Below are 27,879 nucleotides of genomic sequence, written 5' to 3' on the forward strand. Positions count from 1 at the left end.
TGTTAGTCTTCCTTGAAGGTTGCTAGCTGTTGTTGTATAGCCAACTCTGACGCTTTTAAGAAGTCTACCATAACCAGCAGTTCTGTCTGCTTACTTGGTCTGATGGACACACAATTAAAAGTTCCACCATTTTTGTCCAAGAATCCCACACACCTTTCAAAAATATGTATTTGTCAATATGTACAGTATGAACAACATATATTTCTCAAGGTCTCTAATAATTCATGAAGTTTAATTAGGGGAAATCCTAAAACATAAAACTTTTTGACACCTTTGTCATTGTTATTGTTACTTAAGGTTATCTTAACCTTTAGAATTCAGAAGAGCAAATGGATTTTTTAAAATTATGCTTTGATCTTGATTAATTGAACACTATTAAACAGACTGACTTAATCACCTGTGCATCTTCCCTCTTGTCAATCTTGGAAGTTGGCGATCCTTAAAAAAGAAATTAACACCACTGTTCTCATTGAAAATTCCCTTTAATTTAAAAATATTATATCAGGCATTACTTTAAAGAATTGGGTATATAATTGAGACATGCTTACCATTTCCCAAAAAGTGCACCTAAGCATTGGGAGAAAACTGATATAGTCAATAATGGGTTTCAAGCAAATCAAAAGACCCTTGACATGTAATTTTCAAGTTGTACTTGACATTGTAAATTACCTCAGAACTCCAGTTTTGTCTTTGATCACAAAATTTTTTCCATTACCAGCTGCATTCAAGGAAACTTGTGAGTCCAGTGTTCCTAAGGATATATTTGTTTATTTTTAGTTAGTAGAACTTAAAGGATTAGTCTACCTTTCCATTAAGAGCAAATTTAGATACTCGTGCATAATGACACTATAGAAGAAGGACAGTGAAAAGTCTAAACTAGTAAAGGAGGTAAATTTCTCACCAAATACTTCATAAATTGAAGTGACCATGTCTCCATACTGTTTCCACTCAAGAACACTTTGAACTGTGGCTGTTAAAAACTTGAGAGACTTGTCTGTTGGAGTGGCCATGAGATTCATTTGTTTACCGGACCATTCCTGTAATTTGTGAATTTATGAGCATTGTTTTAGGAAAAACAAATTTCTAAACAGCTCAGTGGAGGGCCCTTCAGGATCTGGATTACATTTTTCAGCTAGTTTGTTAAGCTTACTGTTCTCTGGAGACCCTAAAACACATGGTCACAAAGCCCCTGAGCTTTGTATAGGTGAAAACATGATTTCAAGTGCAATGTGGTGTCAATAAGTAAGAGTAAATTTTTCAAAGACAACAAAATTGCATGAGCCTTTAGAGTGAAATTTGTAGTCTTTGAAAAATTAACAAGTACTTATTTTCACTAAATTGACTCATATTTATTTGAAAATAATTAAAGAGGGCCCACTTGACTCCTTTCTTTAATTGAAGGGAACCCTTTTTCAAGAAATGGCACTCAAGAAAAGGGTATCCAGAAAGATGTATAGTCTAATCACTGAGAAAGCAAAGAAGAGGAAGGCAAATGAGACAGTAAGAGGCTGTAATGTTTGAGGTGAGTTATAAATGGTAGCTCTCATATCAATCACTTATTTTTGCAGATACTTCACTCCAAAATCTAGTACTTTAAAATAGTAGTTATCCTTGAGCACAACTCTTTGTGCTCAATTTAACATTTGGATGTATTTTTTAATGTGGAAATCTTTTTTCCACTTGCTGAAATACTGCAAAGCCACCATCTAAACTAAACCTGAGGTAGACTCAATATTGCTCTACCTTGGACTGAAAATTCTGATCCTGTTGGCCTGGTTTTCTTTGTCTGGTCATATCTTTTTTCTCAACTTTTATACCAGAGCCTTGAAAACCTGTGACTGGCTGGTGTTGCAGAGTCCTGTAAATACAGAAAATAAAATTCAAACTTGTCAATTGGAAATTTTTTTAATTAAAGCTTTTTTTTACGAAAACAAAAAAGTGAAAACTAGAAAACAAACTTGTTACTGGACGGATAATTGGTTGGTGGTGAATCCATACAATTGATGAGAAAGGAATGGGTTTGTTGTTTTATCGGCTGGCGAAGTTGTGCTCCAATTTGATTAGTGCCATAATAACGCCCACTGCATGGCAAAGAGCTTCCACTCCTACCACTTCCACAAATTGACTCCTGGTTTTGTCGCAAGAAAGAGGAAGTGCCGTTGACATTTTTCTCATTGTTTGAGGAATTTGGCGGTTGAAGTCGCTGAAAACGTTTCTGTGGTATCGCTACTTCACTAGCATAAAAACATCCCTCTCCAGCATTGTTTAACGTGAAGGCTGAAGAGTCTTCAAAGCTGTCTGTTGTTGGGTTCGCGTACAAGGCCTGCCTTAATCTTTTCTTCCTGTTATTTAAAGCGAACATTGGTACTATTCGCCCTGTAGATGACAAAGTTTTAACAATTGAGCTGTCTTCATAAATTATCCACTGTTTAAGTAGCTTATCAAAAAGGTTACATTCTAGCGACGCTGACTGAGTTAAACGGAAAAGTTGTAACAATTTAAAAGGCTTTAACTTACCGCTTAGGTTACTGTTGGGTCGATTACTCATTGGTGAATTATTATTTCACTAACAAGTCAGTTGTTCTTAAAATGTTCTTCAGAGGATTCCTCTACTTAAGACAGCTATAAAGAATTGCTACTTAGGTTAAAATGCGTCTAGATATTCATATTTTCTGGACAGAAAAATTGTGAAAAGAAATGAGCGTGACCTTATGCCTGCTGTACTCTTTGACCTACGTTATATTTCGCGCCTTTTTGCGACGCGCACGTCCGTCACAAACCTCGTACCCAAGCGTTTCAAGGTTTTCAAAATGGCGGCGGGTAGGGCATGCGTGGCGCACTTTGTGAAATTCCCCGCACTCTTATTTATGGTGAGTAGGAAGGCTAGAGAACCAGGTGTTTCAGATACGGAAAATAGAGCGAAAATAGAGGAAGATTACCCTCCATTCCTGCTACTATTTCGACTTTCTTTCGTCAAGCCCTATTTCAATATTTTTTTCATTCCAATTTGGACCCTATGAGAAGCCCGAAATGGTCATAGGCAGTTTGATGGTCAATTAACAGATTGGGCTAAGAGAGGCTGAGGGGAATTTTGGGTATCGGTAAAATACCAAGCTGGGGTTGGTACATTTTCTCCGACCCAAGGGAAGTAGGTCCTGGGACACGTTTTTTTATCGAATAGTCTTCCAAACATAAGTAATTTTTCCGAGATGTCCAGATAAAAGCGTAACTCAATCACGTGTTACAACTATTCACTAACAAAGTTTTATAAACACATTCTTGACGTGCATAGACTGTGCGACTGCAAAATTACTTAAGATTTAGTTTGATTTCGGAAGTCCCCGACCAGTAAAAATTACCATTACCTTCATGAGGTGATAAACACGTTACTTCTCCCCAAAACTTATCAACTTAAACAGCGTTATATTGACTACAACACCAAATCCTCTGAACTCATTTATAAAGAAACGAACGCAAGCCATAAAGGAGAATTATTTATTAATTATTATTACATCTGGAAGTTTTCGAGGCAGTGGACCATCTAAATATCGTTAGTGAGTCTAGGTGCACAATAGGAAAAGTACTACTGTGAACACAACCGATCGATAGAGCGCTTTTCGATTGAGTATCGTAAAACAAATAAAAAATGAAGGAAAAATATCGCAAGGAGCCCGTGAGAAGGCAGAGTAAAAACGAATAACCTGAGTAAAGCGCGCGAAAACCCGAGTGACAAAGGTGCGATTGGTTTTGGTTTTGCATCTGATTGGTTGAGAATAACGCAAGTTTTCTGGAGAAATCACAGAGCGAAGTGAAGCATAACCTAAAAAGGCTGGGATTACTTTCGACACACATTTGAAAATTATTCTATAAATTAAAACAATAAATCGACAGCTAATTTCGCCCAAACTATTGGCGTTTTATACACTGATCACTAGGCAGAAACTGATTTGCAAGTTCTCTGCAAGTTTTCGTTCCCTAAATTTTTAAAATACTTCTTCCACCAGTTCTCCATAATATGCAGTAATTGTCTTTAATTTCTTGTTTAGAAAATTCTGTTCAATTTCCACCTTACCACTTGGAGCAGCAAGGGATAACAGTTGTTCAATGTCGGCGTTACGAGGCATGAAATAAGCAATGTTCTGCGTGATCGATTTGGTTGCTTCAAAAAGTCTAAAGCCATCCAATGTTATCATAGTTCGAATGTCAAACACTTCTGCGCTGGTATAGTTAGGTCCGCCCCATGGCGGGCTCAGAAACACCACGTCAGCGTTCAAGCGCGGTATCAGCCTCGTGTAATCACCGCAAATAAACTCAATCCGATCTGCCACTCCATACACTGTGGCGTTGTGATGAGCGAGGGCAACCTTTACAGGGTCGATGTCAATTGCTATGACGCGTTCGCAGGTGAAGGCAAATTGAATTGCATTTCCGCCCACTCCGCAGAATGCATCCACGATAAGGTCACAACGACACCGTTCTGCGATATGCTTAGCTATGCGCTCGGGAGTCACAGAAAACCAACCCTCTTTGTCCATTTTGATACCTTTGTCAAATCGCGAAAATAGGCGGTACCTCTGCGCCCAGTACTTGGCAATTTCTGGATCTTGCCGAGGATCTGTTATCACATTAACATCATCAGTAGTGTCCTGGTTCAAGAAAACTTTGCGGTGATCATTTGAACGAATACAAGCATTATTATGGTTGTCTACAGCGTCAACTTGACGATCCATCATATTGTTTCCAACATCCGAGTTTGAATCAGATTTTCCGCCAGAATCGATATGTGAATCACATAACTCTGGTTTTAAATCGGTTTTACCGCTTAGATTAACATTTGAATCACTATTCCCACTTAAATCTGCATTTGTGTTATCTTTACCACTAGAATCCGGACTTGAATCAATTTGACCGCTTAAATCCACGCAGCAGCCTGTGTCTGTGTCTTGGTCATGTTTAAAACCCCTCTGATCTTCTGATTCTTCTTGTGATTTCTCCTGAGCATGAAGTAGTGAAGGCTTCTCACCCTCTCGAGTGAAACAATGTATTTCATCATCTTCATCATCTTCATCATCTTCATCATCTTCATCATCTTCATCTTCAAATCTAAGATGTATTCCTTTCGGTTTGGGAACTTTCGACACCTGGTGCAAGTTTAGAAAATTGTTCTTGGTCTGAAGGTCTTCTACGGGTAATATCAGTTTGGCACTTCCACTAGGGACACTTGATAAGGTTGAAGAGCAGGAAGTGTTAAGAGGTAATTTGCGAGATACCTTCAAAACAAAACAGAACCAAAAAAATTAATTAATTAAGTTTTTGCCTTCTTGTTCTTGTTACTTCATTTTTATCCCTGTGCACCCTAACATTAGCACTCATATTCTCCACACTGTTCTCTTTAAAATTCCTATGGTACTGACAAGGAGAATTTGTTTGACAATCAGAAGCTTCTTAAATTGGTGATCATTTCCTTTATTCTCATGACCTTAACTTTTGATTGAAGGGTGATACTGTCAAGAGAAATTAGGTCTTGAACCCAGACCTCTCGATCTACTATGCCACTGTGTCTTCCACATAATAATAATAATAATAATAATAATAATAATAATAATAATAGTAATGCTGCTGCAATAATAATAATAACAGTAAAAATAAGATCAGATACCTTGAATCCCATCATTTCATATGCTCTCTCAAGACTTAAGGTATTTTCTTCTTCCACATCCAACTCATGGGCCCTTTTCAATTTTTTGCATTTCTCTTCAGGTGGTGGTTCATTTCCATCACATGATTCAATCTTTCCCCTGGAAACTTGCCATGGTTGCAGCCTGCTGCCTGCATGTGCTGTTGACTTTGCTGCTGAGTGGCTAGCCCCACCACATCTGCCTTTCTTCTTCCTCCTTGGCTTTTTTCCAGATCCATGTGAAACAGTGCCCTGGTGTTCATCAAAGAAAGCAACAGACTCATCTGGATCACCTGCAGAGTGTTCTAAATGACTATGGAAACTGTGACCCACCTCTTTTCCTAATCCTGAATCACAGCCTTGGTCTTCATTAAAAGTAGTAACAGACTCATCTGGATCACTTGTGAAGTGATCTAAATGACCATCAAAACTGTAACCCTTACTTGCCCAATAGTGGTACTGTTCATAGTAATAATGATATACATCCTGGTAATTTTGTTCCCAGAGTGAGTTTACTTCTGTTTCTTTTTTTTCTCCATTCAGTGAGGTGTTTGCTTGGGTATCACTTTGGACCTCACTGGAAGAGCTTGTTTCTTCATCATCTGTTAAACAGTTATTACTTTGAGCACTAACAATTTGAGGATAAATTGTTTTCCAGCTTTCCCATACCAAAGAGTAACCATATATTTTCCAATACTGTTCCCAGCCACTGTCATAACTGATGTTCTGTTCTGTGGTATTATAATTATAAGAATAAGAGAGAGTTTTCTTTTCTTCTGTGTCGTCAAGAGTATGAGTTTCAAATTTGCCATTAGATTGTTCAACTACTAAAAGACTTTTTCTTCCTTCTGGGACACTTGTTATAGGAAAAGGAATTGTAATATTCTGAGAATCTGTAGCTTTTTCACTTGAATCCTGTTCCTGTTGGTACACTAATTGGCTTTGCTCAGCTGTACCACTCTCTTCAGAATTCAAAACACAAGGGGTTTTCAGCATAAAAGTTCCCTCTGTTGTTTGCATTCTCTCATCTTCTTGTTCAGAATCACTGCTTTTGCTGATATCTAATTGTTTCACCAGCTGTAAATCATTTTGTTCTTCCACTTGACTTTCAGGTATATTTTCAGTAGGAGCACTATCTTGATTCTCTATGCAGTCCTGAGAAAAGAACTTCACAGAAAAATTATGTGAACAGGTACATTCTCTATCGACTTGGTGTTCCAACATTTCATCTGAATGTGGCATAGTAACACTTGAGTTCTCCTGCAAAAATTTCCCTCCACTGAACTTGGTATTGTCCATGTCTTCAAACAAATTCTTCTTTCTTTGAATTGGACTTTCATCATGGAGATCTGAGCAACAATGGGGAGTTACTGTTTCCTGCTCTGGTATACACAGACCTGAGCAACCCTCATCAATTTCAAAATTTGCTGAAGGAAGTGCAGTATTTATCATTTGCTTATTTGCCTCACACTTTCTCTTGCTGTCTGTTTTGTTGAACTTTGTAATTTGTTTTTCCCTTGGTAAAGCATCATTTTCTTTACTTTCACTTAAGCCCTTTTGTCTCTTAGTCTCCCTACATGATACAGACTGCAAAGACAAAGAGATGAATGTATTAGAAACAAGACAAAATTTGTAATTGTAGCCAAATACTAGAGTAATAGCTTTGGCTTCAGTTCCTGCTTATGCCACAGATCCTATTAGAATGCTTACTAACAAGCCATGAAGAGTACAAACCTCTTTCTCAGAACTCATGCCACAGAAAGATGTTGGCAAACCCATCTTCTTCATTAATTCTAGCTCTTGGAACAGAGTCTCATCAGATTCATCGATGTCATCAAGATGCATTGTCTTGTACATGCAGAGTTAATGATTCAAGAATGAGTGATTAGCATCCAAAATCTCCTCAAAACATCATTGTTGAATCAAAAATCAGGGTTTTGAGAATAAAGGAAATGACCACCATTTTAAAAGGCTCTGGTTTAAATGCAAATTCTTCTTGTTCGTCTCATAGGGAATATTTTAAATACATTATGGGAATACATATACTGATGTCAAGGTGTAAAGGGCTTAAGATCTAATTAGTAATTCTCCTTACTATCTGTCATACAATTCTTATGATGTTAGTTCAGAGAATTTGGTATTGGATCAACTAATTATCCCATGATTGATATTCTTCTCTATTCTCATCACCTTCCTGCTTGATATTGTATTGATATTGTAAGGAGAAATTCTGTCTTGGTCACTTGTGGGAGTGAAAGGGTTAAACAATTTAAAGAAATGTCTAGTATTTAAATGTGAGGATCATTTCAAGTAAGCTTCATGGGACAGTTAAAAACCAGAAAAATTTGGAAATGATGATAGATTATTATGAGCTATTTTAATAGCAATGGCACTCTGATTCATAGCATCTGCACATGAAATGCTTTTGGGGTACAAGTCTGTACTGTATTTCAACACTCTCTGTAAAGTGTTCTGGGGGATTTGTATTCGCAAAAAGTTCGTTACATTTCCACAAATTTACTCAGAGTTTTCCTCACAAGTGCTATAGCTGTCTTTAAGATATTAAGTGTAGGAATCCTGCTGAAAATGATCATGACCGAACATCTACCAACACTCCATACTGTTCAGTAATCTTGTTTGACTATTGCAGCATAAAATAGATATTTACCTCAACCTGGACAGCTATTTGTTCTTCTTTTAAAATTCTCTTTTCTTCTTTTACATACTTCGAAAGGTCTCTATCACTGTACATTAAAAGTAAGACATTGTTGAAATGGGTATTTTGAAATCGAGCATTGTAAATTACTGCTTAGCTGCAAATGAGTAAATCATTATTTATGAAACAAAGTGATTCTCTTCTCTTTCTGCTCTCAAGAATTGTTGATTGTGGGATTTGCTAACCATTTTCAAGCTAGGAAGCACCGTTTTTCGACACATATCTACATCCATCAAATGCAAATTGCTGTCAGAACACTGCAGCATAGCACCATACCTTAGTAATGCGCGTGTACAAAAACATGTGACAACTTCCGATGGTATTGTTTCGTTAAAAAACACAGTCATTTTAGCGATGCAATTTCCACCAGCACTCATTTCTTGTTCCACAAGTTTACGATAACATTAACCCAGTGTCTGTCCTCCACGTGCTTTCTGGAACAGTTCGAGGAGGTTTATGACCGCCATACTGAAATCAGTTTACTGTTCATGTAGGCTCAAGTGGAGTATCTCACAAACCCTTGACAGTTGTACTTGAAAGTTGCGACACCGGTGCAGTTTGAAAGGGCATGGTTTGGAGTACGAGAAATTGCTCAAACAAGATTAGATGTGGAGTTAGTCAGGACACTTAACTTCTGTTTCATTTTTGTTCTTGTGGTGATATAATCCTTGTAGGTACCCCTTGAGAGGAACTCTCCGGGATCATGACCCACGGAGGGGCAAGCATCATATGCTAAATGGAGTAGTGCTGGGGGTTTAACTACCGCTTTTCCATAAGTGGCTGTACTGTAAACCCAAACATGAGAGCCTTCTTACATGCTAAACAGATGGCATTGAGAGGTCTTACAGGTGCCTGTAGATCACTAATAACCAGCTTTTATTGGAACTCCTCATGCAGTGTATGATAATATATTTGGTTATAGGTTGCTACAAAATGAGTGGAGGAGAGAGTGAGGATAAATACAAAGAAAGTTACAGAAGGGGCAGGGAAAGCTGCAAGTTATGAACTTCAGAGAATTTTGCTCTCAGGGAAGGCATTTAACATTTTTGCTTCCAGAAGTGACCAAAAAGAAATTTCTCACTACGATATCACCGGGAAGAAGGAAAAACATGAGGAGAGGGATAGTGCTTGATTCGTCACCATTTTCTCTAACCCAACATTACGAGAAACATGGGAGAGCAGAGAGGAGAATTGACACCTAGATCTGGAAGTGAAAGGGTTGGAGGAAACTTGGGTGAAAGGGTGTTGCTGAAATCATCTCATTTATGGCAAATGAGGGAGTAACCCCCACATTATGAGGAATTAAATTATCCTCGGTCAAAATTTTATCTCATCATTTAGAGGAGATCTTAAGGATGCATTGGTGTACAGTGCAACCTCGATTTAACGAACCTCTATATAACGAAGTCCTCGGTATTACGAAGGATACTCTTCAGCCTGGCGAAAGTTACAATAAAACGTTTGAGAAAGAACCTCGATGTCGTCGATGTAACGAAACCCTCGTTATAACGAACACATTCCAGAAGCCCAAACGCATATTATACCCCGATATAACGAACAAATATTACCACGTGGCAACAGACAAATGCGAAACAGACCAACAAGAGTCAGAATACTTCAATTCTGTAACAATAGAACAACTTCACAGTCAACAGCTCATTCTAAATGCTGACACTGACGCTATCGACACATCTATAGATCCGCTTTATCCTCTTTGTCTCTTATTAGTTCTATTAAGTTTAAATCAACCTCTTGATTTTTAAAGGATTCTTGTAGTAAAAGGTGTAAGAGGCAGGAATTTCTAGTCCAATGCCCTTGTTTCTCCGTTTGCCAGTGAATTCCACTGAAATTTGTCCTCCCTGCTTTAAAAACACGGTGCTGTAGCTATGAACAGACATGTACCGGCGGTGCAATGTAGCTTCATATAGAAATTAAATGATGCACACGTTATTTACATTAGTCGTTCCGATCCCAAAATGCTGGGTAGCGCGACTTCACGCCACAAAAAAATAATATAAAACAATAATATTAAAATCCATTAACCATCCCTCAATATAGCGAACATTTAGGTTGTTTTTCCGCAAATTCGTTAAATCGAGACTTTCGATTTAACAACCAATTTCCCAGTCCCACGGCACCTCGTTAAATCGAGGTCCCATCGTACCACTGGCAGTGAAACCCATGCCTTTCGAGCCGGAGACAAGTATGAATGCACTTGAGGTTCGCAAGACTTCGTGCATAAAAAGACCTCTCACCTGCTTGAATTTTTCAGATGTCATTGCGCGTGATGAATGCTTGCTTGCTTGCTCACTAGTCTAATTGTCCAGGTGAGAGTAATAATATTCTGAAAAGAAGTGTTTTCAGCGACAGCTATCAACATTTTGATAACCAAAGTTGGAGTCATCAGTAGAGCCGAGTGATTATCAGAGTCACATTACCCTAGCGATGTCTACCTATAGGGTCACTGTAACCTAAAACAGTCCTTTTCAGGACCACTCTCGTGCTGATCCACTGTTTCCTCCGCATTCAAACCATCTGGTGTATTTCCTTAGGTACTTTCCAATGTTTGCCAGAACCAAGGTTTAACCCCTCAACTCCCAGAAGTGATTAAGGTTAAGATTCATAAATCATCCATATATTATCAGCAAACAGGTCACGAGGATACTCAAACTCATCAGGTAGAAGTTATCTCGATTTAATACCAAATTCTTGCGCCTAATTTATGAGGAAATGTCTTGTAGCCAGCAGGGAGAATTATCAATCAGATCTTGGGAGTTAAAGGTTAAATAGCGTGCACAGCACACCACTTCACCTGAAGAGTTCATAGCACCTTTTACAGCCACAAGGCTCTTGTCTACTAAATCTCACGAGATACTTTGCTGATTGACTGTTCACCATCTACCTCAACTGAATAATGAAGGAGACTTTATTTTGACATCAAAAATGTTTTACACATTTAACTTAAAATCTAACAAGTAACAACAGAAAAATCAGGCAAAACTTGACTTGATCTGTAACAGTTCTGTTCTCCTGAGGAGTTTCATGATGTTAACAGTCATTGAACTATCTACTGCATTATTAATTTACAAATTAAGGAAAAAGTCAGAGCATGTAAAGACTGCTACAGTTCCAAACTTCTCCTTTCAAAATACTCCAGGTAAAACAGCTGACTAAATATTGAACAGATGATGACAAAACTACATTAGTAAATTTCTTTCAAGTCAATACATAAAAATTGCATGCTTATAACAACTTATTCTTTAAAAAATGTTTCAAAGACAGAAATATGAAGATTTTAACATAAGACTGAAAAGGGTATAAATCAAAATGGAAGCTTATTTGAATCAAAGCTTTCTCTTTCAGAACAATGAGGAATTCCACTTGTCTGGGAAAATCTGTAACAGATAATGGAAAATATTGTGAATAATATAATCAGAGACAGCACCACCAGTAATTTGGAGGGAATAATGCCTGTAGTTTATTAACAATGAACAATACTGCGACAAGAAAAGTCTGTGGGTATTAATTTTTTCAGATTTTAAGAATTGTCCTCAGTCCACAAAAATTAGTTCCTGTAGAAAAAATTCAGCAAAACAGAATGCTGCAAATTTATTACCTTATATCCAATTGAAAAACTTTTGGAAGAAGGCAAGGCTTCAGGATGGGCTTGTTGTTGTTGTTTTTTTCTTTCTTTCTTTTTTTAATTTCATTATTGTGCAAACCTCAGTGGGCAGAAAGGGTTTGGAGGTTCAACAGACAAAACAAGCAAACAGACCAATAGGAGTTCTGGAAAAATGCCTCCATAAAAGTAAAACTGTTGTGACATGAAGTTCCAGTCAAAAAATTACATACTTTATGTACAAGTATTAGTTCATCTAAATTTTCTGCAGTTTGAAATGCAACTTCTGAAGGGACTTAACATGAAATTGAACTTCAAGTAATGAACTTTAGATTACAGATAATAATAATATACGATAAATATGAACTGATTTTTAATACCTGCTTACGTAATGCCACATTTAGTAACGGCGTGGGCTACGTGACCTGCTCCTTCCTCTTGATGGCCACCTTTTGAAGGAAACGATGCACAAGGTGTTAAAAAGGGTTTTTTAAATTTAAATGCATTTCAGGTCAAAATGCTCAAAACTACTTTAATTTGTTCTTTCTTTTGTTTTGGTAACATTTCCAGTCCCTTGACTGAGAAAAATATGAATCAAACTGGTTTGAGATCACTATGACATTAGATTAATTTAAACAGCAATTTGGATGTTTGCATGTAACAAAATATCAATGATGCACAAATTTCAGCATGTTTATATTTAATCAACAGCCACTTACACAGTTTCAAAATTTTACAGCAAAAGATACTTGCTTTATGGTGACCTTTTGACAAAAATTTTGGCCATTACACATTTTGATCTGAGTAAAGAAATATTCTACTAGAAACTGCTGTATTTATTATACATCAAAGTTGATGTACCTGTCTTGCTCAGGAGACCTTCCCCCTCTACGTGGTGGTGACCTTCAACACAAAACAAAAACATGCATTGTCAGTTGGCATTTATGCTTCTTTCTAAACCCCTGAGTTACATGTTACTAATGGTCTTCTTATTCTATAGGCACCCCTGTGAAAACAAAGAATATCAATTTTGAGAAAAAACTGGATACAACCACCAACCTCTTACCAAAAATTCAACCACAGTTTTAACCCTTTCACTCCCAAGAATCCATTAGTAATTCTCCTTACTGTCTGCCGTGCAATTTATGTGATGTTAGTTTGGAGAATTTGAAATTGGATCAACCAATAATGCCCTAATTGATATTTTTCTTTATTCTCATTACTTGTCTGCTTCATATAGTCCTGATAGTGTAAGGAGAAGTTCTGTCTGATATTTTTCTTTATTCTCATTACTTGTCTGCTTCATATAGTCCTGACAGTGTAAGGAGAAGTTCTGTCTTGGTCACCAGTGGGACTTAAAGGGTTAACTCCATGCATGCTACAAGTATGGTGCTTGAAATTTCTTCATCATTTATAACAAAGACCAGTACTTCACAAATGACCATAAAAAAAATAATGCCCTGTAATAAAAATTTACACTTGTTGAAAAATATGTACTTGAAAGTAGAGTAAGTTAGGAAGCAACATAAAATAATTGCAAGATGTTTTTACCAATTTTAACCACTGAAATTACATTAAGCACTACCTGCAGTTGCTAATGTAGAAGAGGAAAACTGGGTTTCCTTGTTAAAGAAAGCTGATGTGTTGTTCACATGCTGAAGTGCAAAATTAACATTGCTGGGGGAGGATGACATTCGAGGAGAGGTGTGCATGTTGCTCTCTTATGAAAGAACCCTGGCAGCACTTGGTAACAATTCAGTGATGCCAATTGAGACACTCCTGGTCCATACATATCAGAATCCGAGGGTACAAAATCAGGGTGTGGTGATTTTAGTTATGGAGGGAGGTTGAGTTGAAAGGTTTGATTCCAGGTGGATGAGAGCAGGTTTTGGAGGTTGATTGAAGGAAGAATTGGAACTGGCCGTGTTGATGTTTTTTTGTTGCAACATCTTGAACTACTGGAAATTTGGACGGAGTACAAAGGTGATCTAAATCACGACACTTTGTTGAACTTGCAACTGCAAAAATGTAACAAAGATGCGAGGACGAGGTATGGATGAACCTAAAGAATAACCCAAATAGTTATTTTGGTGGAAATGTTAACTAGTATTATGGCTACAAATGACAATCAGCACCCCCAGCTGTAACAAAATATTTAACATTATCACTGTTTGGAGTGAAATCTTAAGATCCATATTATAATATTGAATGGAATTGGGTCAAAATGATTTTTACACTAGACTTAAGTTTACGTCACATTTGCCTTAGTTGAGGATACATTATCAAAATTCTTAACCCTCTTGATACTAAGAGTGACCAGTGCCTAATTTCTCCTTGCAGTAGTTCTGCTGAATCATTTATTTTAAGATCATAAGAATAAAGAAAATTACTTACAACCTAAGAAGCTTTGATTGTTAAACAAATTCTCCTTCTCAGCACCAATGCAAATGTATAGGGAATAGTATGGAGAATACAGATAACGATGTTAGAGTGTCAAGGGTTAAAAAAGGAAAAATATGAATAAACCTAGCTTTAATTTATTTCAACCTAAATGCTGTTTTATTTACAAAACAAACTTAGAGGTATTTATTGATTTCAAGTAAATTTGAATCAGAAGTTTAATATTGACTTCAAGCCCTGTAGACAGATAAAGACAGTTTGAAATGCAATTTCAGAATGTAGCATTTCCATAATTTTGTAACATTTTCAAGGGAAATAGGGACAGGTAACTCAAAAAGTATTTTCAGTCTATGCACTGTTACATTCTAATAATAAATCATGACAAACCTAATCACATAAAGCAGTATTCATCAAATGAAAGTTTCACTTTTGAGAAAAAAAAAAAGTACTTCTTTAATCAATATTCTTTAAAACTAGAAAAGTTTTTCAATTTCCTCTCCCTTGTATCATGATCATGAAGGTTGAAGGAAACCACCACAGAAGTATTCCACAACAAAGAAAAACCTAAAACTAAAGGTAGTAAAATTCTGCACCAATAAGCTCAAGTTACTCCAAGGCAATCTCACTAAAAGGACAATTTACTTACCTATACGGTGATCTGGAGCGATCATCATAACGGTCATATCCTCCTCCTCTGTCCTCAAAATGTCTGCCACCACCAGAACGGTCACCACGGTAACCACCACCACCCCCACTTCGACCACCACGGCCTCCCTTGTGTCGAGACATTTCTACTCTTATACGGGCTCCACAGACATGCTTGCCATCTAGGGCGTCAATGGCATCTTTTGCATCACGCAGGTCATCAAATTCCACAAAGGCAAATCCAGGTGGATTACGGGCAACCCACACATCATGCAGTTTTCCAAATCTTTTAAATTCTTTCTCCAATTCATCCTTTCGTCCATTTTCCCCAAGGTTTCCAACATACACTTTGTATGTTCGTGGAGTCGACATCTGCAGAAACAAATCATTATCAATAGCTTAACCAATTGATCCCTAAGAGTGAGTACCATCTTATATCACCCTTGAATCAAACATTAATCCTTTACACCCTAACATTGATCAATATGTATATTCCCTATACTGTCCTCTATACATTTCCTATGGTGCTGATAAGAAGAATTTGTTCAATAATCAAGAGCTTTTTTAATTGATGATCATTACCTTTATTCTCCTGACCTAAACATGTGATTCAAGGGTGATATCATAAGGAGAAATTATATGCAAGTCACTCTAAGGGGCCAAAGGGTTAAGGGAATGAGAATTGACAGATCACCAACTAAAGAATCTCTTGATTGTTAACCAAATTTTCCCTCTCAGTACCAGAGGAAATGTATAGAGAACAGTATGGAGAATGTGTATACTGATCATGAAGTGTAAGGGGTTAACTAAATATGCCTAAACCTTAGTATCTAGGTTCAAAAAAACATCAAAATAGAACTTTAAGCTATATTGACTGTAAAAGTTCATATGCTGTTTTTTGATGCTTGTTAATGTTGGCCTAGAAGAATTGAGGTGGAATAATTTACTTCATCATCAAAATGTAGTCAATGATTTTTGGATTCTTCTCTATCGTAGCTCAGGTAGTATGTCAATTTTAAGGACATTTTAAATTTGATTAATGCAATTTCTCTTGCTTTTTTTCACGGAAAAGTGAATAGTTAATGAAATTAATTCTTAATCAGAAGTATGTTAAACTTGGTGACGCGTTAAAACACTGACTACATTATCAGTTTGAGTACTGAAGTGTGAAATTTTTTTGTAGTGGCGACTGGTAGAGTGATATTTTGTTTTGATCATCTGTAGAAATAAGATAAGCGAACTATTATTAAAAGCCACATTTTCTGCAAGAAAGGATTAGTGCATAACCAACACTGTTCGATAAGGAAGCCTTCGTCCAAAAGGTAATCTATTGCTCTCGCCATTGTTTCTTTTGTATCAAAGAACTAATAGCGATCTTTCCGCACGCATTTTTGAGTGCTCAGAAAGAAACAGCATGAAACAGTTATTCAAAAAATTGACGAGTAACTGCTGAAAGACTTGGTCCCTCTCCCCGAGAAGGAAAGCAGGTACGTCGCAGAAGACAAACAGCAACGGCTTACTTCTTAAAACTGATATCACATTAAATTTCACTTGAAAACTGAAGGAACAACATCTCGCTTTAAGACAAATCTTTCGTATAAGCTTCGCACTTGATCCGTGGTCGAAACCACACTAAAGTTTGTCTCAAAACTTAGGAAAACAATTCCTACTATAAAAACTATTTTTTTCCTAACGAAGGCAAGGTAAGCTTCAAAGGCGAGTTCGACGAGAGAAACACTCCGCATTCTACAAGGTGAAACGCCACATTGAAACAACTGGGTCGAAAATCCACACGAATCCCATATTCAGCTACCTAATTGTTTTAAAACATACAAATAAAAAACATCAGATCTTGGGGTGTCTGTTACCTCTGAGTAGAGAAGTAGATCTCAAGAAAGTAGCTCCAAATGGTATGAATATAGGCTGCAACCTAAACTCGCGTTTATCGGCCTTTCAGTTGAGCGAGCGTTTCATGTGCTTTCACCAGGCCTACGCGGTCAACAGAACACGAAGACGAGGCGAAACGAAACCCAATAGGATAAAGGGGTACGTTTCTAAAGAAACTGTGGTGCTGCGTCGGTGGGAGAGTATAGCAGGTAATTTTGTGTTAACAACTGAGTTGAAAACGTAAATTGGCCACCGTAAAGAGTAAAAAAGCTGGCATTTCGAGTGTTAGCCCTTCGTCAGAGCGATTAGTCGCTCTGACGAAGGGCTAACGCTCGAAACTTCGTCAGAGCGATCTGACGAAGGGCTAACGCTCGAAACGTCAGCTTTTTTACCCTAAACGGTGGCCAATTTACGTTTTCAACTCAGTTGTTAACACTAGATTACCTGGGAAACCCAATAGGGTCTACCTTGGAAAACCGGGAAATTTTTTTGAATTTGTCTATCAGTCAAAATTAAGTTAAGATTTTGAAAAATATGACATCTTACGTTTGTGATTAGGATTCAGAATGTTCTAAGTCTGGCGATTTGTTGTGATTTAGTGTCGAATTGACCCACAAGGAGCACACAAGATATTTGAGTCGGCAAGACTTAAAATTTTCCAATTTTTTTTCGTTTCCGTTCAGTCTCGATGGATAAGCGAGAACCACGCGAGGGGTGCCGAAGTAATAAAATTGAGTTCAGCGGAAAGGAGAGAAGATAGAGAAGCCTTCTTATGTAGTAAACCTCGTAAAATGGGTTCTTTTCAACACAGTTAGCGGTCAGATAACAAGCGATGTGCTGCGGAAGTAAGGTGAGGCAATTTTATTGAGAATGTGACCATATTTTTCTATTCCAAAGAGCGGTCGTAAATTTCGTAAGATGATCATCTCACAGCTGGAGCTTGGGCCGCCTGTGATTTCACGGAAATTTGATTTAAATAGAAATATATATATGCAGCTTAAAATTCAATCCTCTATAGGTGATAACGAGTTAAAAAATATATATATATTTATCCTTTGAAAGTGACCTATCAAGAGCCTCACCGATAGAGGTCACCTCTCCCACAGTTTCAGATCGCACTGGAGCGCACGAGAAGATTACGGCGTAGGTAACGTTGAAAGAAAGTGAGTCTACCGTTTTTAAAGGTTGTGTAGCTCTGGGTAAACTGAATACTTCGCTGTAAGTCTATTTCTGTTGTGGGACAAGATGACAGTCCTATCCAATCCTGTCGTTTGGTCACATGACATTTCTTTCATCACAACAATGCGGATGGACATAATTACGAAAGCGACTTGCCGATACTACAGGACTAGAGTAGAGAGGCGATTTTGTCTCTTATTTCTTGGTTTTTGAGAGGAAGGAGACCTGAGTGGCAGCACTAGCGCCTTGACTAGTGTCGAATGTGAAAAGGTAGGATATTTTTTAACGGTACTAACTCATTCGCTATCATAATTGAGGTAAACGCCGGTTACGGTAGTTATCTTGTGCTTTCGTGCCTTTAGTAAGCTTTGCTCTCACGTCCTTCATTTTTTCCTGACGAATCTACTCTTGTCTGCTCTTCTTGAATTCTAGAACAGGATAAAAATTGATTTCTTGGCTTTTTCGTTTGTGATTACTACTATACGTATACGTATAACTAGGAGAAGGTCAATCAGTGTCGAATTTTGATTATTTTGGCGGCACGTGATATTACATGGGTCTACACGAGTTTCAATCCTCTAAATTTGCAAAATCAATAATGTATGTTTTAATCGAAAAATTCTCTTGGTTTTGGAATGTTTACGACTGATGTCCGTTACTGGCATGGCGAACGTCCATAATAGTACGGGTGGTCTGATCCCTTCGCTTTACGAGCGATAGAAAAAGATATATCAGCCAGGCATGCAATTCAACATTTCCTTTAGCGAGTTTAGTTTTCTTGTCAAAATAATTTGTTTTAGATCAACGAACTTTCGTAGATAAACGAATTTTCATCGTCACCCTCTCGACGTAGAATAGTCATGATAGGTTATCGATCGTGGCATTTCAATCGCTCTTCTGTCAATTTACGTTAGGCAGCAAGGTCGATTGATTTTCCCTGTATAGTAAGCTGAGTGCACGGTTGGGTTGCATCACGTGTGTGTTGGTTGGTCAATTTTGCGGTATTTCACTACAAAGCCCGTTAAATTCAAAAGTTTGTTTGAATTGAAATCTTTCCCACTGTTTGAACCCAGAGATACAATAAATATCTCACTAACCTGTTTTCTCAGTCCATATTGTAGGTTATGGACCAAGTTTTTTCCGCTTTGCACTAGGGCCATAAATCCAAGTGGAAAAAATTTGGTCGGTTACTTACAGCACGGACTGAAAACTCAGTTAGTAAAAAGGTTAAACATGATTACTGAAGAAAAATGCAGTAATTTGGACATTTGTTTCAAATGAACATTAAGTCTGGTGTCTTTCTTTTCAATGAGGTGCAAATGGATGATTCTAAAAATTATAGGTGATCAGAGCAGGAGCAAGACAATGAAATTGCGGAAGTTGAAGTGTTTCCTGTGGTCTGTTCAAATGCTGTGCCCTAAGAATATTGCATACCATCACGGTTTCTACCATGTGGTCAAGAGAATAAAATGCAAAATAAAATGCAAAATTCGATTCACTGAAATTACATTCAAAGAATCCATTAATGTCATAACGATGTTTACATTCTTAATTAGTAGCAACCTTTTTGGCAAGACAAGAGAATAATTATTTTCAGCACCAGTGAGCAGACAACAATATGATTTATTATGGTACTATGCATGAGAAATTTTTTCATTTGTCACAGTGATTGAAAAATGGGTTCACTTGATAATCGCATGGATGATTTCAGAGTTTAAGTCATCGTGAAGATGATCCTGATCCCATTTCATGCATGAATTTAAGAAATATTCACCCATCAGGTGTTCTTTAAACATTATTTCATGCATCATGAATTTAAAAGGGAGAACTTGAAATTTTGCCTAACCTTGCGTTTCTGTTAAATCCACATGTCACACACTGATTTTTGGCTTAATCAAGCATCACATATAAACTACTTACCACCTTCCTTTTTAATGAAGTGTTGAGTAATCAGCTCCAGCAAGCATTCTTTACAGTGAATATCTGTTTAGAGACTTATCTTTGCCTTGATGTTAAATGTAAAAACATTAAACAGAATAATAGGATCATTGGCCAGAATAGACAGAGATTTTTACTTTATAGTCAAAGTAATATCTTGATGGGAGATGAATACTTTGAATGATTTGCCTCAAAGGCCAGGCAGGTCTTTTATAAAATGCTTGCATTAGATTTCTTTCCATGTGCAATTCCATGTGAAATTATTTTAAGCCTGGATTACCCTAATAATAAAAACCAATAAAGTGCACCTGCTTCTGATGATTTATTCAATGAAGTTTTGAATTTTCTCCCGTAGTGCAAAGAATAGTCCTCTCTCATGAACTGTTTTTATCAGCAGAGAAATTTTCCTCAATTGCATGGCATCAAGTCCAGTTCCAATCTATGGAATGAAAAACAAAACCCACAAAAGTAGGAGATGGAATATTTAATGTAGATATGAAATTCTTCATGGTATTATGTCTGTTCATAGCTCAATTCACTCTGTCATACACTTGAGTACTTTATTATTCTTATGGGGGTTTTGTTGCTTTTCCAATATCAGCAAAAATGTTTCTAAAGGGTGTTTCTTAAAAAAATTGAAAAATTTGTTGAACTGATTTTGAAAGCCTTAATCCAAGGGGTAGCTGGCTTCTGATCTCTCCTTACAGTAACACCCTTGAATCAAACATAAAGGTCATGAGAATAAAGGAAGTGATCACCAAATTGAGAAGCTCCTGATTGACAAATAAATTCTCCTTGTCAGCACCATAGGAGATGAGAGAGGACAGTGCAGAGAATATAAATACTGATGTTAAGTTAAAAAGGGTTAACACAGAGTTCTTTGTAGCTCGCTGGCAGAGCATCAGAACAAGCCATCTGTTATGATTTGAATGAACAGACATTTCTGAGTTCCACTTCCTTTGCCAATAAAGGAAGAAACCATTTAACTCTGTACTGAAAGCTGACTGTTTTACACAAGGAAGAATTATTGACAGGTTTTGGTCAGTTAAAACCAAGAAATTCTGAAGAAGTCATTTTTTCTGATATGAATTTTTTGTGTGTGAATATTTATTTTCAGCACCCTATGCAAAGGTATATAGGATAATTGTTATTGTTAGAGAGTTGATGACATGTATTTCTGATAGAGTTGTCAACATATGTCCATTAGTGCAGTTAAGGGAGGGGGGGAAAGGGAGGAATACCCTCCCCTCCCTCCTCAGCTAAATAAATTTTTTTTAAAATTTTCAAGTAACACCTTAAACTCAAGAGGTAACCCTTCAACTCCCAGAACTTCAAACTCCAAATTCTCCTGTTTAATTTACAGGGAAAAGTATTGTTGTAAGTAGAGAGAATTACTTATTGGATCTTGGACATTCAAGGTTGAGGCCTATTTTTGTTCTACAGAAAAGCTTTAAAAAGTAATAATTATATCATAAGGCAGAAAAGTTTAAGTAAAGAGTGAAATTTAATACCTGGCAGTGGTTATACAGCCCTGTGAAGCAGTATTTATTTAGCAAACTCTTGCAGAAGTAGTTTGTGGTTTTATGGTACTTGTGTTTCCTCTGTTTCTGTAATTTGCCAAATAAGGTGATGAGGTAAATATCCTGCCGGAAAGCCTTTGCTTTTTTGCATCCGTGAAAATTGATAATCTTTCATCACCGATTCGGTCGAGGTTAAAGGATCAAATTGTGTGAATTTACTAGGATTGGAAGTTAAAATCACGTGATAGCGAGGAAATAGCATAGCTCAGCGAGCGGTGATGCAGAGTGCATTCACTTCTTGGCTGTAACATCCGCCACTAAAAACAGTCCGAATCATCAGATCTTGAGAGAGTTGTTCAAATAATTTGGACTTCATTACTAAAACCAGTAAGTGTTACAAAGATCCCTAATCTTTTTTTTAGCAAACCGTAACTTTTTACATTGAGCATTAAGGCGTGACGAAGGATGTGTGTTGGCATGTCGTAACTTAGTTAAAAATTAAACAACACTATCTGTCTTGGTCCCGAGAAAAACTGTAAAAGGAAGCTAGGGCTGTTGTATTTCGAGCGACGTGTGTTTTAACATAGCCGGCTTTTTTCTCAGAAGGAAATATGCCTAATTTTGTTTGAATCTTAATCCAACTGTTGTCATTTATAATATTCCAAGTTTCAGAAACTGATTTTTATAATAATCGAAAGCTCAGGGAAAGTGAAACGTACAAAGACGCCACAAAAAGAAACGCGAGTTATTTTGACCACAGTGACCAACATTCGTGTCTAGTTTATTGCAAACTGAACACAGTATGATTGAAGGTCGAGGTCATTTTGTTTCATTTACCGGCCGGTTGATAAAGTATTGCGAGAAAAGTTCTTCGCGTTCTTTTCTAAAGCGCCCATCGTGCACACTAGAAGGAAAGAACGCGGCAATGGGAAAACTAAAAGAATCAGTAATCGTGTCGAAAAATGCTGCGGAGCACAGTTCTTAGAATGGCTCCATATGCACCGGATATCTCGTAGAGGTCTGCTAACGGAAATGCGGACTGTGACTGGCAGCCAGATCGAATGTTTTGGGACAAAAATGTTCTTGTTTAAAGGTGTTGTACTCGATAAAACCCTCACCCTTTTTGAGAATGTTTCTTGACTTTTCTTATTTGCGTTAAGTATGTATTTGCATTGTGGTCAGGCTGGAAACACGCACCGCCATAATCAAATATACTGTCGGTCAAAAGTTCAAGAGAACCTCAACGCCGTCGTTAAATTTACATGACTGTACTCTGGAAATTATTTTGTGGCCCTTCAAGGGAACTGCGAAAGGCTTTCGGTTGTCAAGTGATTTTTGAGAGGTTGAATTTCCATAGATTTTGTTAACGTGGACTAGTTATGGCATCTCGTGCGAGAATTCTCCTTTACATTCTTGTATTTGAATATTTTAGGTGAGTTAATCATTTTTTTTTTGCTCTCTTTCTTTTCTTACATGCATCGCTTTACTCTTCTCTTGCTTATTATTCAATCGTAGGATGATATCAGCAGCTCTTGAGAGCTTTTTGAAGGAGATTACCTCAATCCTTTAACCCCCAAAAGTAACTAGAATCTACTTTCTCCGTACAATATCACCCCTGAATCACACATCAAGGTCACGAGAGCAAAGGAAATGATCACTAACCTAACCTAAGAAGCTCGTGATTGTTTAACAAATTCTCCTTGTCAGCACCGTATGTCTCAATTTTTCTATATGTTAAAGCGGTGAAATAAACGATAGGTTTTAAACCAATTAGGGCGCTCGTTGTATCTCAGCACGCGTTATTTTATCACGCTTTATAAAATATCGCGTGATAATTGACCAGGGTCAGGGTAATGGGTTCCTGCCAGGGTGAAACCCGAAAGAACTATCACGCATAGAAATCAAAATTGAATAATGTAACCGTTTTGGTATAAATCTAACAGTCGTTCAAAACTTAACAACAAGACAGGCACGTGATTGCGTTTCTTTTGTTTTCTCGCATAACTCTTTATCCATCACGGAATAGTTAGCGAGTAGCGAAACCAATCAGGTTGTTGCATTTGAAATAGAAGACTGGAAGAGTCTTAACCCTAAGCTTTGACCCTTTACACCCAAACATCAGTATACATTTTCTCCTTACTGTTCTCTATACATTTTCTATGGTACCGACAAAGAGAATTTGCTGAACAATCAAGAGCGTCTTTAGCTGGTGATCAATTTCTTTATTCTCATGACCTCAATGTTTGCTTTAGGGCTGATACTGATAAGAGAAAATTGTTACTAATCAGTCTTAGTGGTTAAAGGGTTAATAGGCCATTTCCGAATTACCTTTTGCCTCTTTTTCAAAACGAGGCCAGGTGCTCAACCATTCGCATGGAAATGAGTTTAATTTGCATGTGAATGAAAAGTTATAATCATATGGAAGGATGAGCACCAGGACTCGCTTTGAAAATGAGGCAACTGTAGTTCGGAAATTCTCGCTACCGTCTGGACCAATCAAGTGCAAAAACTACAACCGATCTCAACTTGGTCATTGGCGTTTTCCCGCGCTTCAAGCGGGTTGCCGTTATACTCTAAGTCCTCATTAGTAAATGTTAACCCTTTAACTCCCATGAGTGACCAAAATGGAATTTCTCCTAACAACATCAATACAGAATCAAAAAGACAAGTGATGAGAACCGAGAAAAGTATCAATTAGGGGATTACTTGTTGATCCAATACCAAATTCTCGGAGGTAACATCATGAGAATTGTATAGCAGACAGTAAGGAGAATTACTAATGATATCTTAGGGTTGAAGGGTTAACCTTGTTCCGATTGGTTGTGATTAGTTTGGTGTTGGTTTTTTTTTTTTTTACACACAACTGAATGGGATTATTCGCATGCGAGATCTATCATTTTGTTTTTCTTTTCGATAGGGGTGGACTACACGCTAACGCTTGAAGATCGGAGTCTAACATCACTCCCAGCATGAATCTTTATTGGAAATACATGGAGTCTGCTCCGTCTTTTCTTTACGCCTTGTTGTGCTTCTCTGCTATTCTGGTTTGGACTCTGTTTGCTATCCTCGCGCTGCCATTTTGGTTCTTGTTCAGAATTCTGAAATGGTTCCAAGGGGTTTGCATTACTTACTGGGGACTGGGGAAATTATTGGCTTGTCATGATGTACCCTTTCTTCACGAGACCGAGTACAACCGTAATTTTATCAATGGCCTGTTTGTCGTTGATGGGACGATTGATATGGAAGAGTTCCGTCAACTGATTATGTCCCGTGTAGTACAAAATGTCGAGGAACCTAGCTACGTACGCATGCGCAAACGTATAGTTCAACGTTACTGGCGTTACATTTGGCAAGACGAGCCGGATTTTGACATCAAAAAGCACATTAGGCGATTAGAAGGTGGTGGCCCGCGTAGCGAAGAAGATTTGCAGAAAATGCTTGGTGAAAATTTTTCATCACCGATGCGTGAAGATATTTCTCCCTGGGAAATCCTAGTGACGCCTCTAGACCTCCCAGGGAAAGATCAGACTGCAATTTGTATAAGAATCCATCATGCAATAGGAGACGGTTTTGCTATGATTGGTCTGTTCGCCAGGCTCATGGACAAAAAGCCAGAGCTGCTTCGGGTCAAGAAACCCGTGGCCACCCCATGCGACAAACAAAAACAGGTAAAACAGGTTTTACCCTGAGATAGAGAAATTTAGTCAAACTTACGAGCAGGCCCTCAAAATTAACTCTTCGGCACGAGTGTTTCTTCGCCTGCGGGAAAGTATGAAGCCTTGAACAACGCGAGTCGGCAAGAGGTCCTGCAAGGAGTCTGGCACTATTAGCATCATCAGTGCCAGACCCCACAAATCTCTCCTCGACACGTCTCAAATCTTCCCGGAGGCGGTGAAACGCGCGTCGTGCAGTGTTAAAAATGAGGGCCTGCTTGTAGGCTTTACACGATATGGTGACGGTGTCTTCTCCTGGCAAAAGGCCCTACATAGAGATCCACCAGTTTTTTGGGGCTCTTTTCGACTGTCGTTAAACCAGCAAAGTTTTACATACATGCCAATTCAAATAAAAACAAATATCTAGAGAAACCACTAATTTAGGACTCGAATTGAAAACAAAAACTGAACACAAAGCGAAGTAAAGCAAAATTAAAGCAGTCCGGGATTACTCTCAACAATCAATTTAACCCTTTACATCCTAACATCAGTATGCATATTCTCCATACTATTCTCTATACATATCCTAATGTGCTGACAAGGAGAATTTGTTTAACAATCAAGAGCTTCTTTAGTTAGTGATCATTTCCTTTATTCTCATGATCTGAAATGAATGATTAGGCACTATTATTGTAAGGAGAAACTAGATGCTGGTCATTCTTAAGGATTAAGGGGTTTAGATAGCTCTTATGTTTGTGAAAGGGGGGCAAGGTACAAAACATGATTGCCATCATACTTTGCTTTTGATACGTGTTGAAATCTATCCCGTTCTTCGCCTTTTTATTTTGTAGGTATGGAAAGCAATTCTAACAGGTCCGTTAGCTCTTCTGAGCGTAGCACTCTCCACAGCTGACAATCCCTTCCCAGCTACGAAGATGTCGGGTGAGAAGTGTTTCAGCTGGACAAAGACTATTGACTTGGAGCTGGTGAAGGTGATCAAGGCACGAACAGGTGGCAACACATACACAATTCAATATATTTCATTTCTTACATTGAGATGATCGGCTTTGCCGGATGACATTTGAAGCTTGCAGAACAGGGTTATATTTTGGCGTTTTTCTTGCTAGCAGATGAAAGCGCGATGCTGTAGCGAGAAAAACGCAAAGGGTTAGTCAGCGCGAGAGAGGGGGCTCTTCCCCCACGTGTGTTTCTCGCTTGATGTAGTACGACACGTGATGTAGCTTTAAATTTTTTTTTTTGTCTAAATTAAGATGATGTTTATCGGTATATCCATCACGCATGACTCCCTCTTCGCGCTCACCTCGCGTTCGAATGGACACGCGAATAAGCACACTTGTTCTCTAAGCTAGCGGCTGTGAAAAAAAATTAATAATCCACATCGCAATATTCTGTAATAGCATACCAGTTTTATTTCCATCACCTTAGCTCGCTCTATGCTCTCGATCAGAAGGGACGGGTGGAGTAGCCAAGAAATACCGGTCGCAGAAATATAAGGATATTTATCAAAATTGAGTTAAACCGTTGTTCATCAAATCTGCGTTCTAATCCATCTTCAACTCCGTTCAACACTTTTTTCCTAAACCGTTGTCAAGAATCTCATGGCTAACGCTGGGGAAAAGTTAATTTACACCAAAAACCCATTGTCTCCTAGTATCTAATTTCTCCTTACAATATTACGCCTGAACCACACATTAAGGTCATGAGAGTAAAGGAAATGATCACCAAGTAATAAAGCTCTCGATTGTTCAACAAACTCTCCTTGTCAGCACGGTAGGAAATGTAATGAGAACAGTAAGGAGAATGTGCATACTGATGTTAGGGTGTAAAAAGGTTAAGAAGGTGGAACGAGTTTTCTGGATCAATCACAGAGAAATGAATAGCAAACCCAATGCAATCGCGGATTATTTTCGACATTCAAATTGAATCTGATCATATTAATTCGTGTTTCTGCCCAGGAACGACCGTCAATGATGTTCTTTCAACCTGTTTGGCGGGTTCGTTGCGTCGCTACCTCAAATCGCAGGGTTCAAAACACCCAGATGACATCCAGATCGCCATCACCATCAACACGCGCTCCCCTAAAGTCCTGTCGCGTGACAACATACCGCTCGAGAATCACTCCACTGGCTTGTTCTACAACCTTCCCGTGGGACTGGCTGACCCGTTTAAGCGTTTGCTAGAAACTAAACGGAGAATGGACAACTTGAAATCTTCATCAGATTGGCGTATCTTCGGGCTCATCTACTCTCACATCATTGGGAGATTGCCTGATTTCATTGGCCGTTTTTCGTCGTTTTCGCTGAAGCGACACTGCTCATTGATTCTGAGCAATGTGCCCGGCCCTCTGACGCCATTTGAAATTGGTGGGAAGGAGGTGAAGACCGCCATAGCTTGGCCCCCATTGGTCAGTGATACAGGCATGTCCATTGCAGTGTTTAGTTATGCAGGTACACTACGCATGGGCGTATTGTCCGATAAAGCTGTACTTGCTGATCCCGGTAAACTAGCGGAAAATTTCATCGAGGAATTTGAAGAGATGTACGAGTACGTGATGAAGAGCCCAGTTTTGGATACACAGACCTCTGCCAGTAAGAAGTATTTTTAATGATTATCATTGGTGGGGG

At 38.1% G+C, this 27,879-nt stretch overlaps 4 protein-coding genes across 9 annotated transcripts; 1 reads left to right on the forward strand and 3 right to left on the reverse strand.

Annotated features, from left to right (window-relative positions):
* Positions 1–2: 2 nt before the first annotated feature.
* Positions 3–2,667, reverse strand: LOC131776053 (spermatogenesis-associated protein 22-like). The gene is made up of 8 exons (XM_059092194.2): positions 2,518–2,667; positions 1,959–2,376; positions 1,744–1,858; positions 902–1,037; positions 670–751; positions 549–567; positions 398–438; positions 3–153 (listed from the first exon to the last, which is right to left on the reverse strand). Exons 1-8 carry the CDS (start codon positions 2,546–2,548, stop codon positions 3–5), a joined length of 993 nt encoding a protein of 330 aa, XP_058948177.2. The 5' UTR covers positions 2,549–2,667.
* An 814-nt stretch (positions 2,668–3,481) lies between these two features.
* Positions 3,482–8,856, reverse strand: LOC131776037 (trimethylguanosine synthase). 4 transcript variants are annotated; one of them, XM_066162567.1, is made up of 5 exons: positions 8,670–8,856; positions 8,346–8,415; positions 7,412–7,525; positions 5,660–7,264; positions 3,482–5,270 (listed from the first exon to the last, which is right to left on the reverse strand). In XM_066162567.1, the coding sequence occupies exons 1-5, from the start codon at positions 8,768–8,770 to the stop codon at positions 3,984–3,986; spliced, it is 3,177 nt and encodes a 1,058-aa protein (XP_066018664.1). In that variant the 5' UTR covers positions 8,771–8,856; the 3' UTR covers positions 3,482–3,983. The 4 variants fall into 4 exon arrangements, with proteins under 4 accessions (XP_066018664.1, XP_058948161.2, XP_066018667.1 ...); XM_059092178.2 differs by having other exon boundaries at positions 8,346–8,421; XM_066162570.1 differs by lacking the exon at positions 7,412–7,525.
* A 2,440-nt stretch (positions 8,857–11,296) lies between these two features.
* LOC131776076 (probable splicing factor, arginine/serine-rich 6) lies at positions 11,297–17,053 on the reverse strand. Of its 2 annotated transcripts, XR_010716712.1 has the most exons (6): positions 16,926–17,053; positions 15,059–15,429; positions 13,598–14,074; positions 12,874–12,915; positions 12,393–12,461; positions 11,297–11,788 (listed from the first exon to the last, which is right to left on the reverse strand). XR_010716712.1 is itself a non-coding variant. In XM_059092218.2 (5 exons), the coding sequence occupies exons 2-4, from the start codon at positions 15,427–15,429 to the stop codon at positions 12,413–12,415; spliced, it is 462 nt and encodes a 153-aa protein (XP_058948201.1). In that variant the 5' UTR covers positions 16,926–17,053; the 3' UTR covers positions 11,297–11,788; positions 12,393–12,412. The 2 variants fall into 2 exon arrangements, 1 of the variants encoding a protein (XP_058948201.1); XM_059092218.2 differs by lacking the exon at positions 13,598–14,074.
* A 53-nt stretch (positions 17,054–17,106) lies between these two features.
* LOC131776043 (putative diacyglycerol O-acyltransferase Mb3154c) lies at positions 17,107–27,867 on the forward strand. 2 transcript variants are annotated; one of them, XM_066162749.1, is made up of 6 exons: positions 17,107–17,153; positions 17,628–17,794; positions 18,007–18,393; positions 24,499–25,249; positions 26,086–26,245; positions 27,211–27,867. In XM_066162749.1, exons 4-6 carry the CDS (start codon positions 24,551–24,553, stop codon positions 27,858–27,860), a joined length of 1,509 nt encoding a protein of 502 aa, XP_066018846.1. In that variant the 5' UTR covers positions 17,107–17,153; positions 17,628–17,794; positions 18,007–18,393; positions 24,499–24,550; the 3' UTR covers positions 27,861–27,867. The 2 variants fall into 2 exon arrangements, with proteins under 2 accessions (XP_066018846.1, XP_066018847.1); XM_066162750.1 differs by lacking the exons at positions 17,107–17,153; positions 17,628–17,794; positions 18,007–18,393 and adding an exon at positions 21,792–21,968.
* The last annotated feature ends 12 nt before the right edge of the window (positions 27,868–27,879 follow it).

Source organism: Pocillopora verrucosa, chromosome 2 (assembly GCF_036669915.1).
Source record: "Pocillopora verrucosa isolate sample1 chromosome 2, ASM3666991v2, whole genome shotgun sequence".
In the NCBI taxonomy this organism is placed as follows: Eukaryota; Metazoa; Cnidaria; class Anthozoa; order Scleractinia; family Pocilloporidae; genus Pocillopora; species Pocillopora verrucosa.

Coding starts and splice junctions, on each gene's coding strand:
- LOC131776043 (XM_066162749.1), top strand. CDS start 24,551: ATGAATCTTTATTGGAAATACATGGAGTCTGCTCCGTCTTTTCTTTAC. Junction 25,250..26,085: donor CATGCGACAAACAAAAACAG/GTAAAACAGGTT, acceptor TTTATTTTGTAG/GTATGGAAAGCAATTCTAAC. Junction 26,246..27,210: donor GGTGATCAAGGCACGAACAG/GTGGCAACACAT, acceptor GTTTCTGCCCAG/GAACGACCGTCAATGATGTT.
- LOC131776053 (XM_059092194.2), bottom strand. CDS start 2,548: ATGAGTAATCGACCCAACAGTAACCTAAGCG. Junction 1,859..1,958: donor AATTATCCGTCCAGTAACAA/GTTTGTTTTCTA, acceptor CTGTATTTACAG/GACTCTGCAACACCAGCCAG. Junction 1,038..1,743: donor ATCAGAATTTTCAGTCCAAG/GTAGAGCAATAT, acceptor CACAAATTACAG/GAATGGTCCGGTAAACAAAT.
- LOC131776076 (XM_059092218.2), bottom strand. CDS start 15,429: ATGTCGACTCCACGAACATACAAAGTGTATGTTGGAAACCTTGGGGAA. Junction 12,916..15,058: donor CGCTCCAGATCACCGTATAG/GTAAGTAAATTG, acceptor TTTGTGTTGAAG/GTCACCACCACGTAGAGGGG. Junction 12,462..12,873: donor AGGTCTCCTGAGCAAGACAG/GTACATCAACTT, acceptor TTCCTTCAAAAG/GTGGCCATCAAGAGGAAGGA.
- LOC131776037 (XM_059092178.2), bottom strand. CDS start 8,770: ATGAGTGCTGGTGGAAATTGCATCGCTAAAATGACTGTGTTTTTTAAC. Junction 8,422..8,669: donor TGTACACGCGCATTACTAAG/GTATGGTGCTAT, acceptor TTTAATGTACAG/TGATAGAGACCTTTCGAAGT. Junction 7,265..7,411: donor GCATGAGTTCTGAGAAAGAG/GTTTGTACTCTT, acceptor TTGTCTTTGCAG/TCTGTATCATGTAGGGAGAC.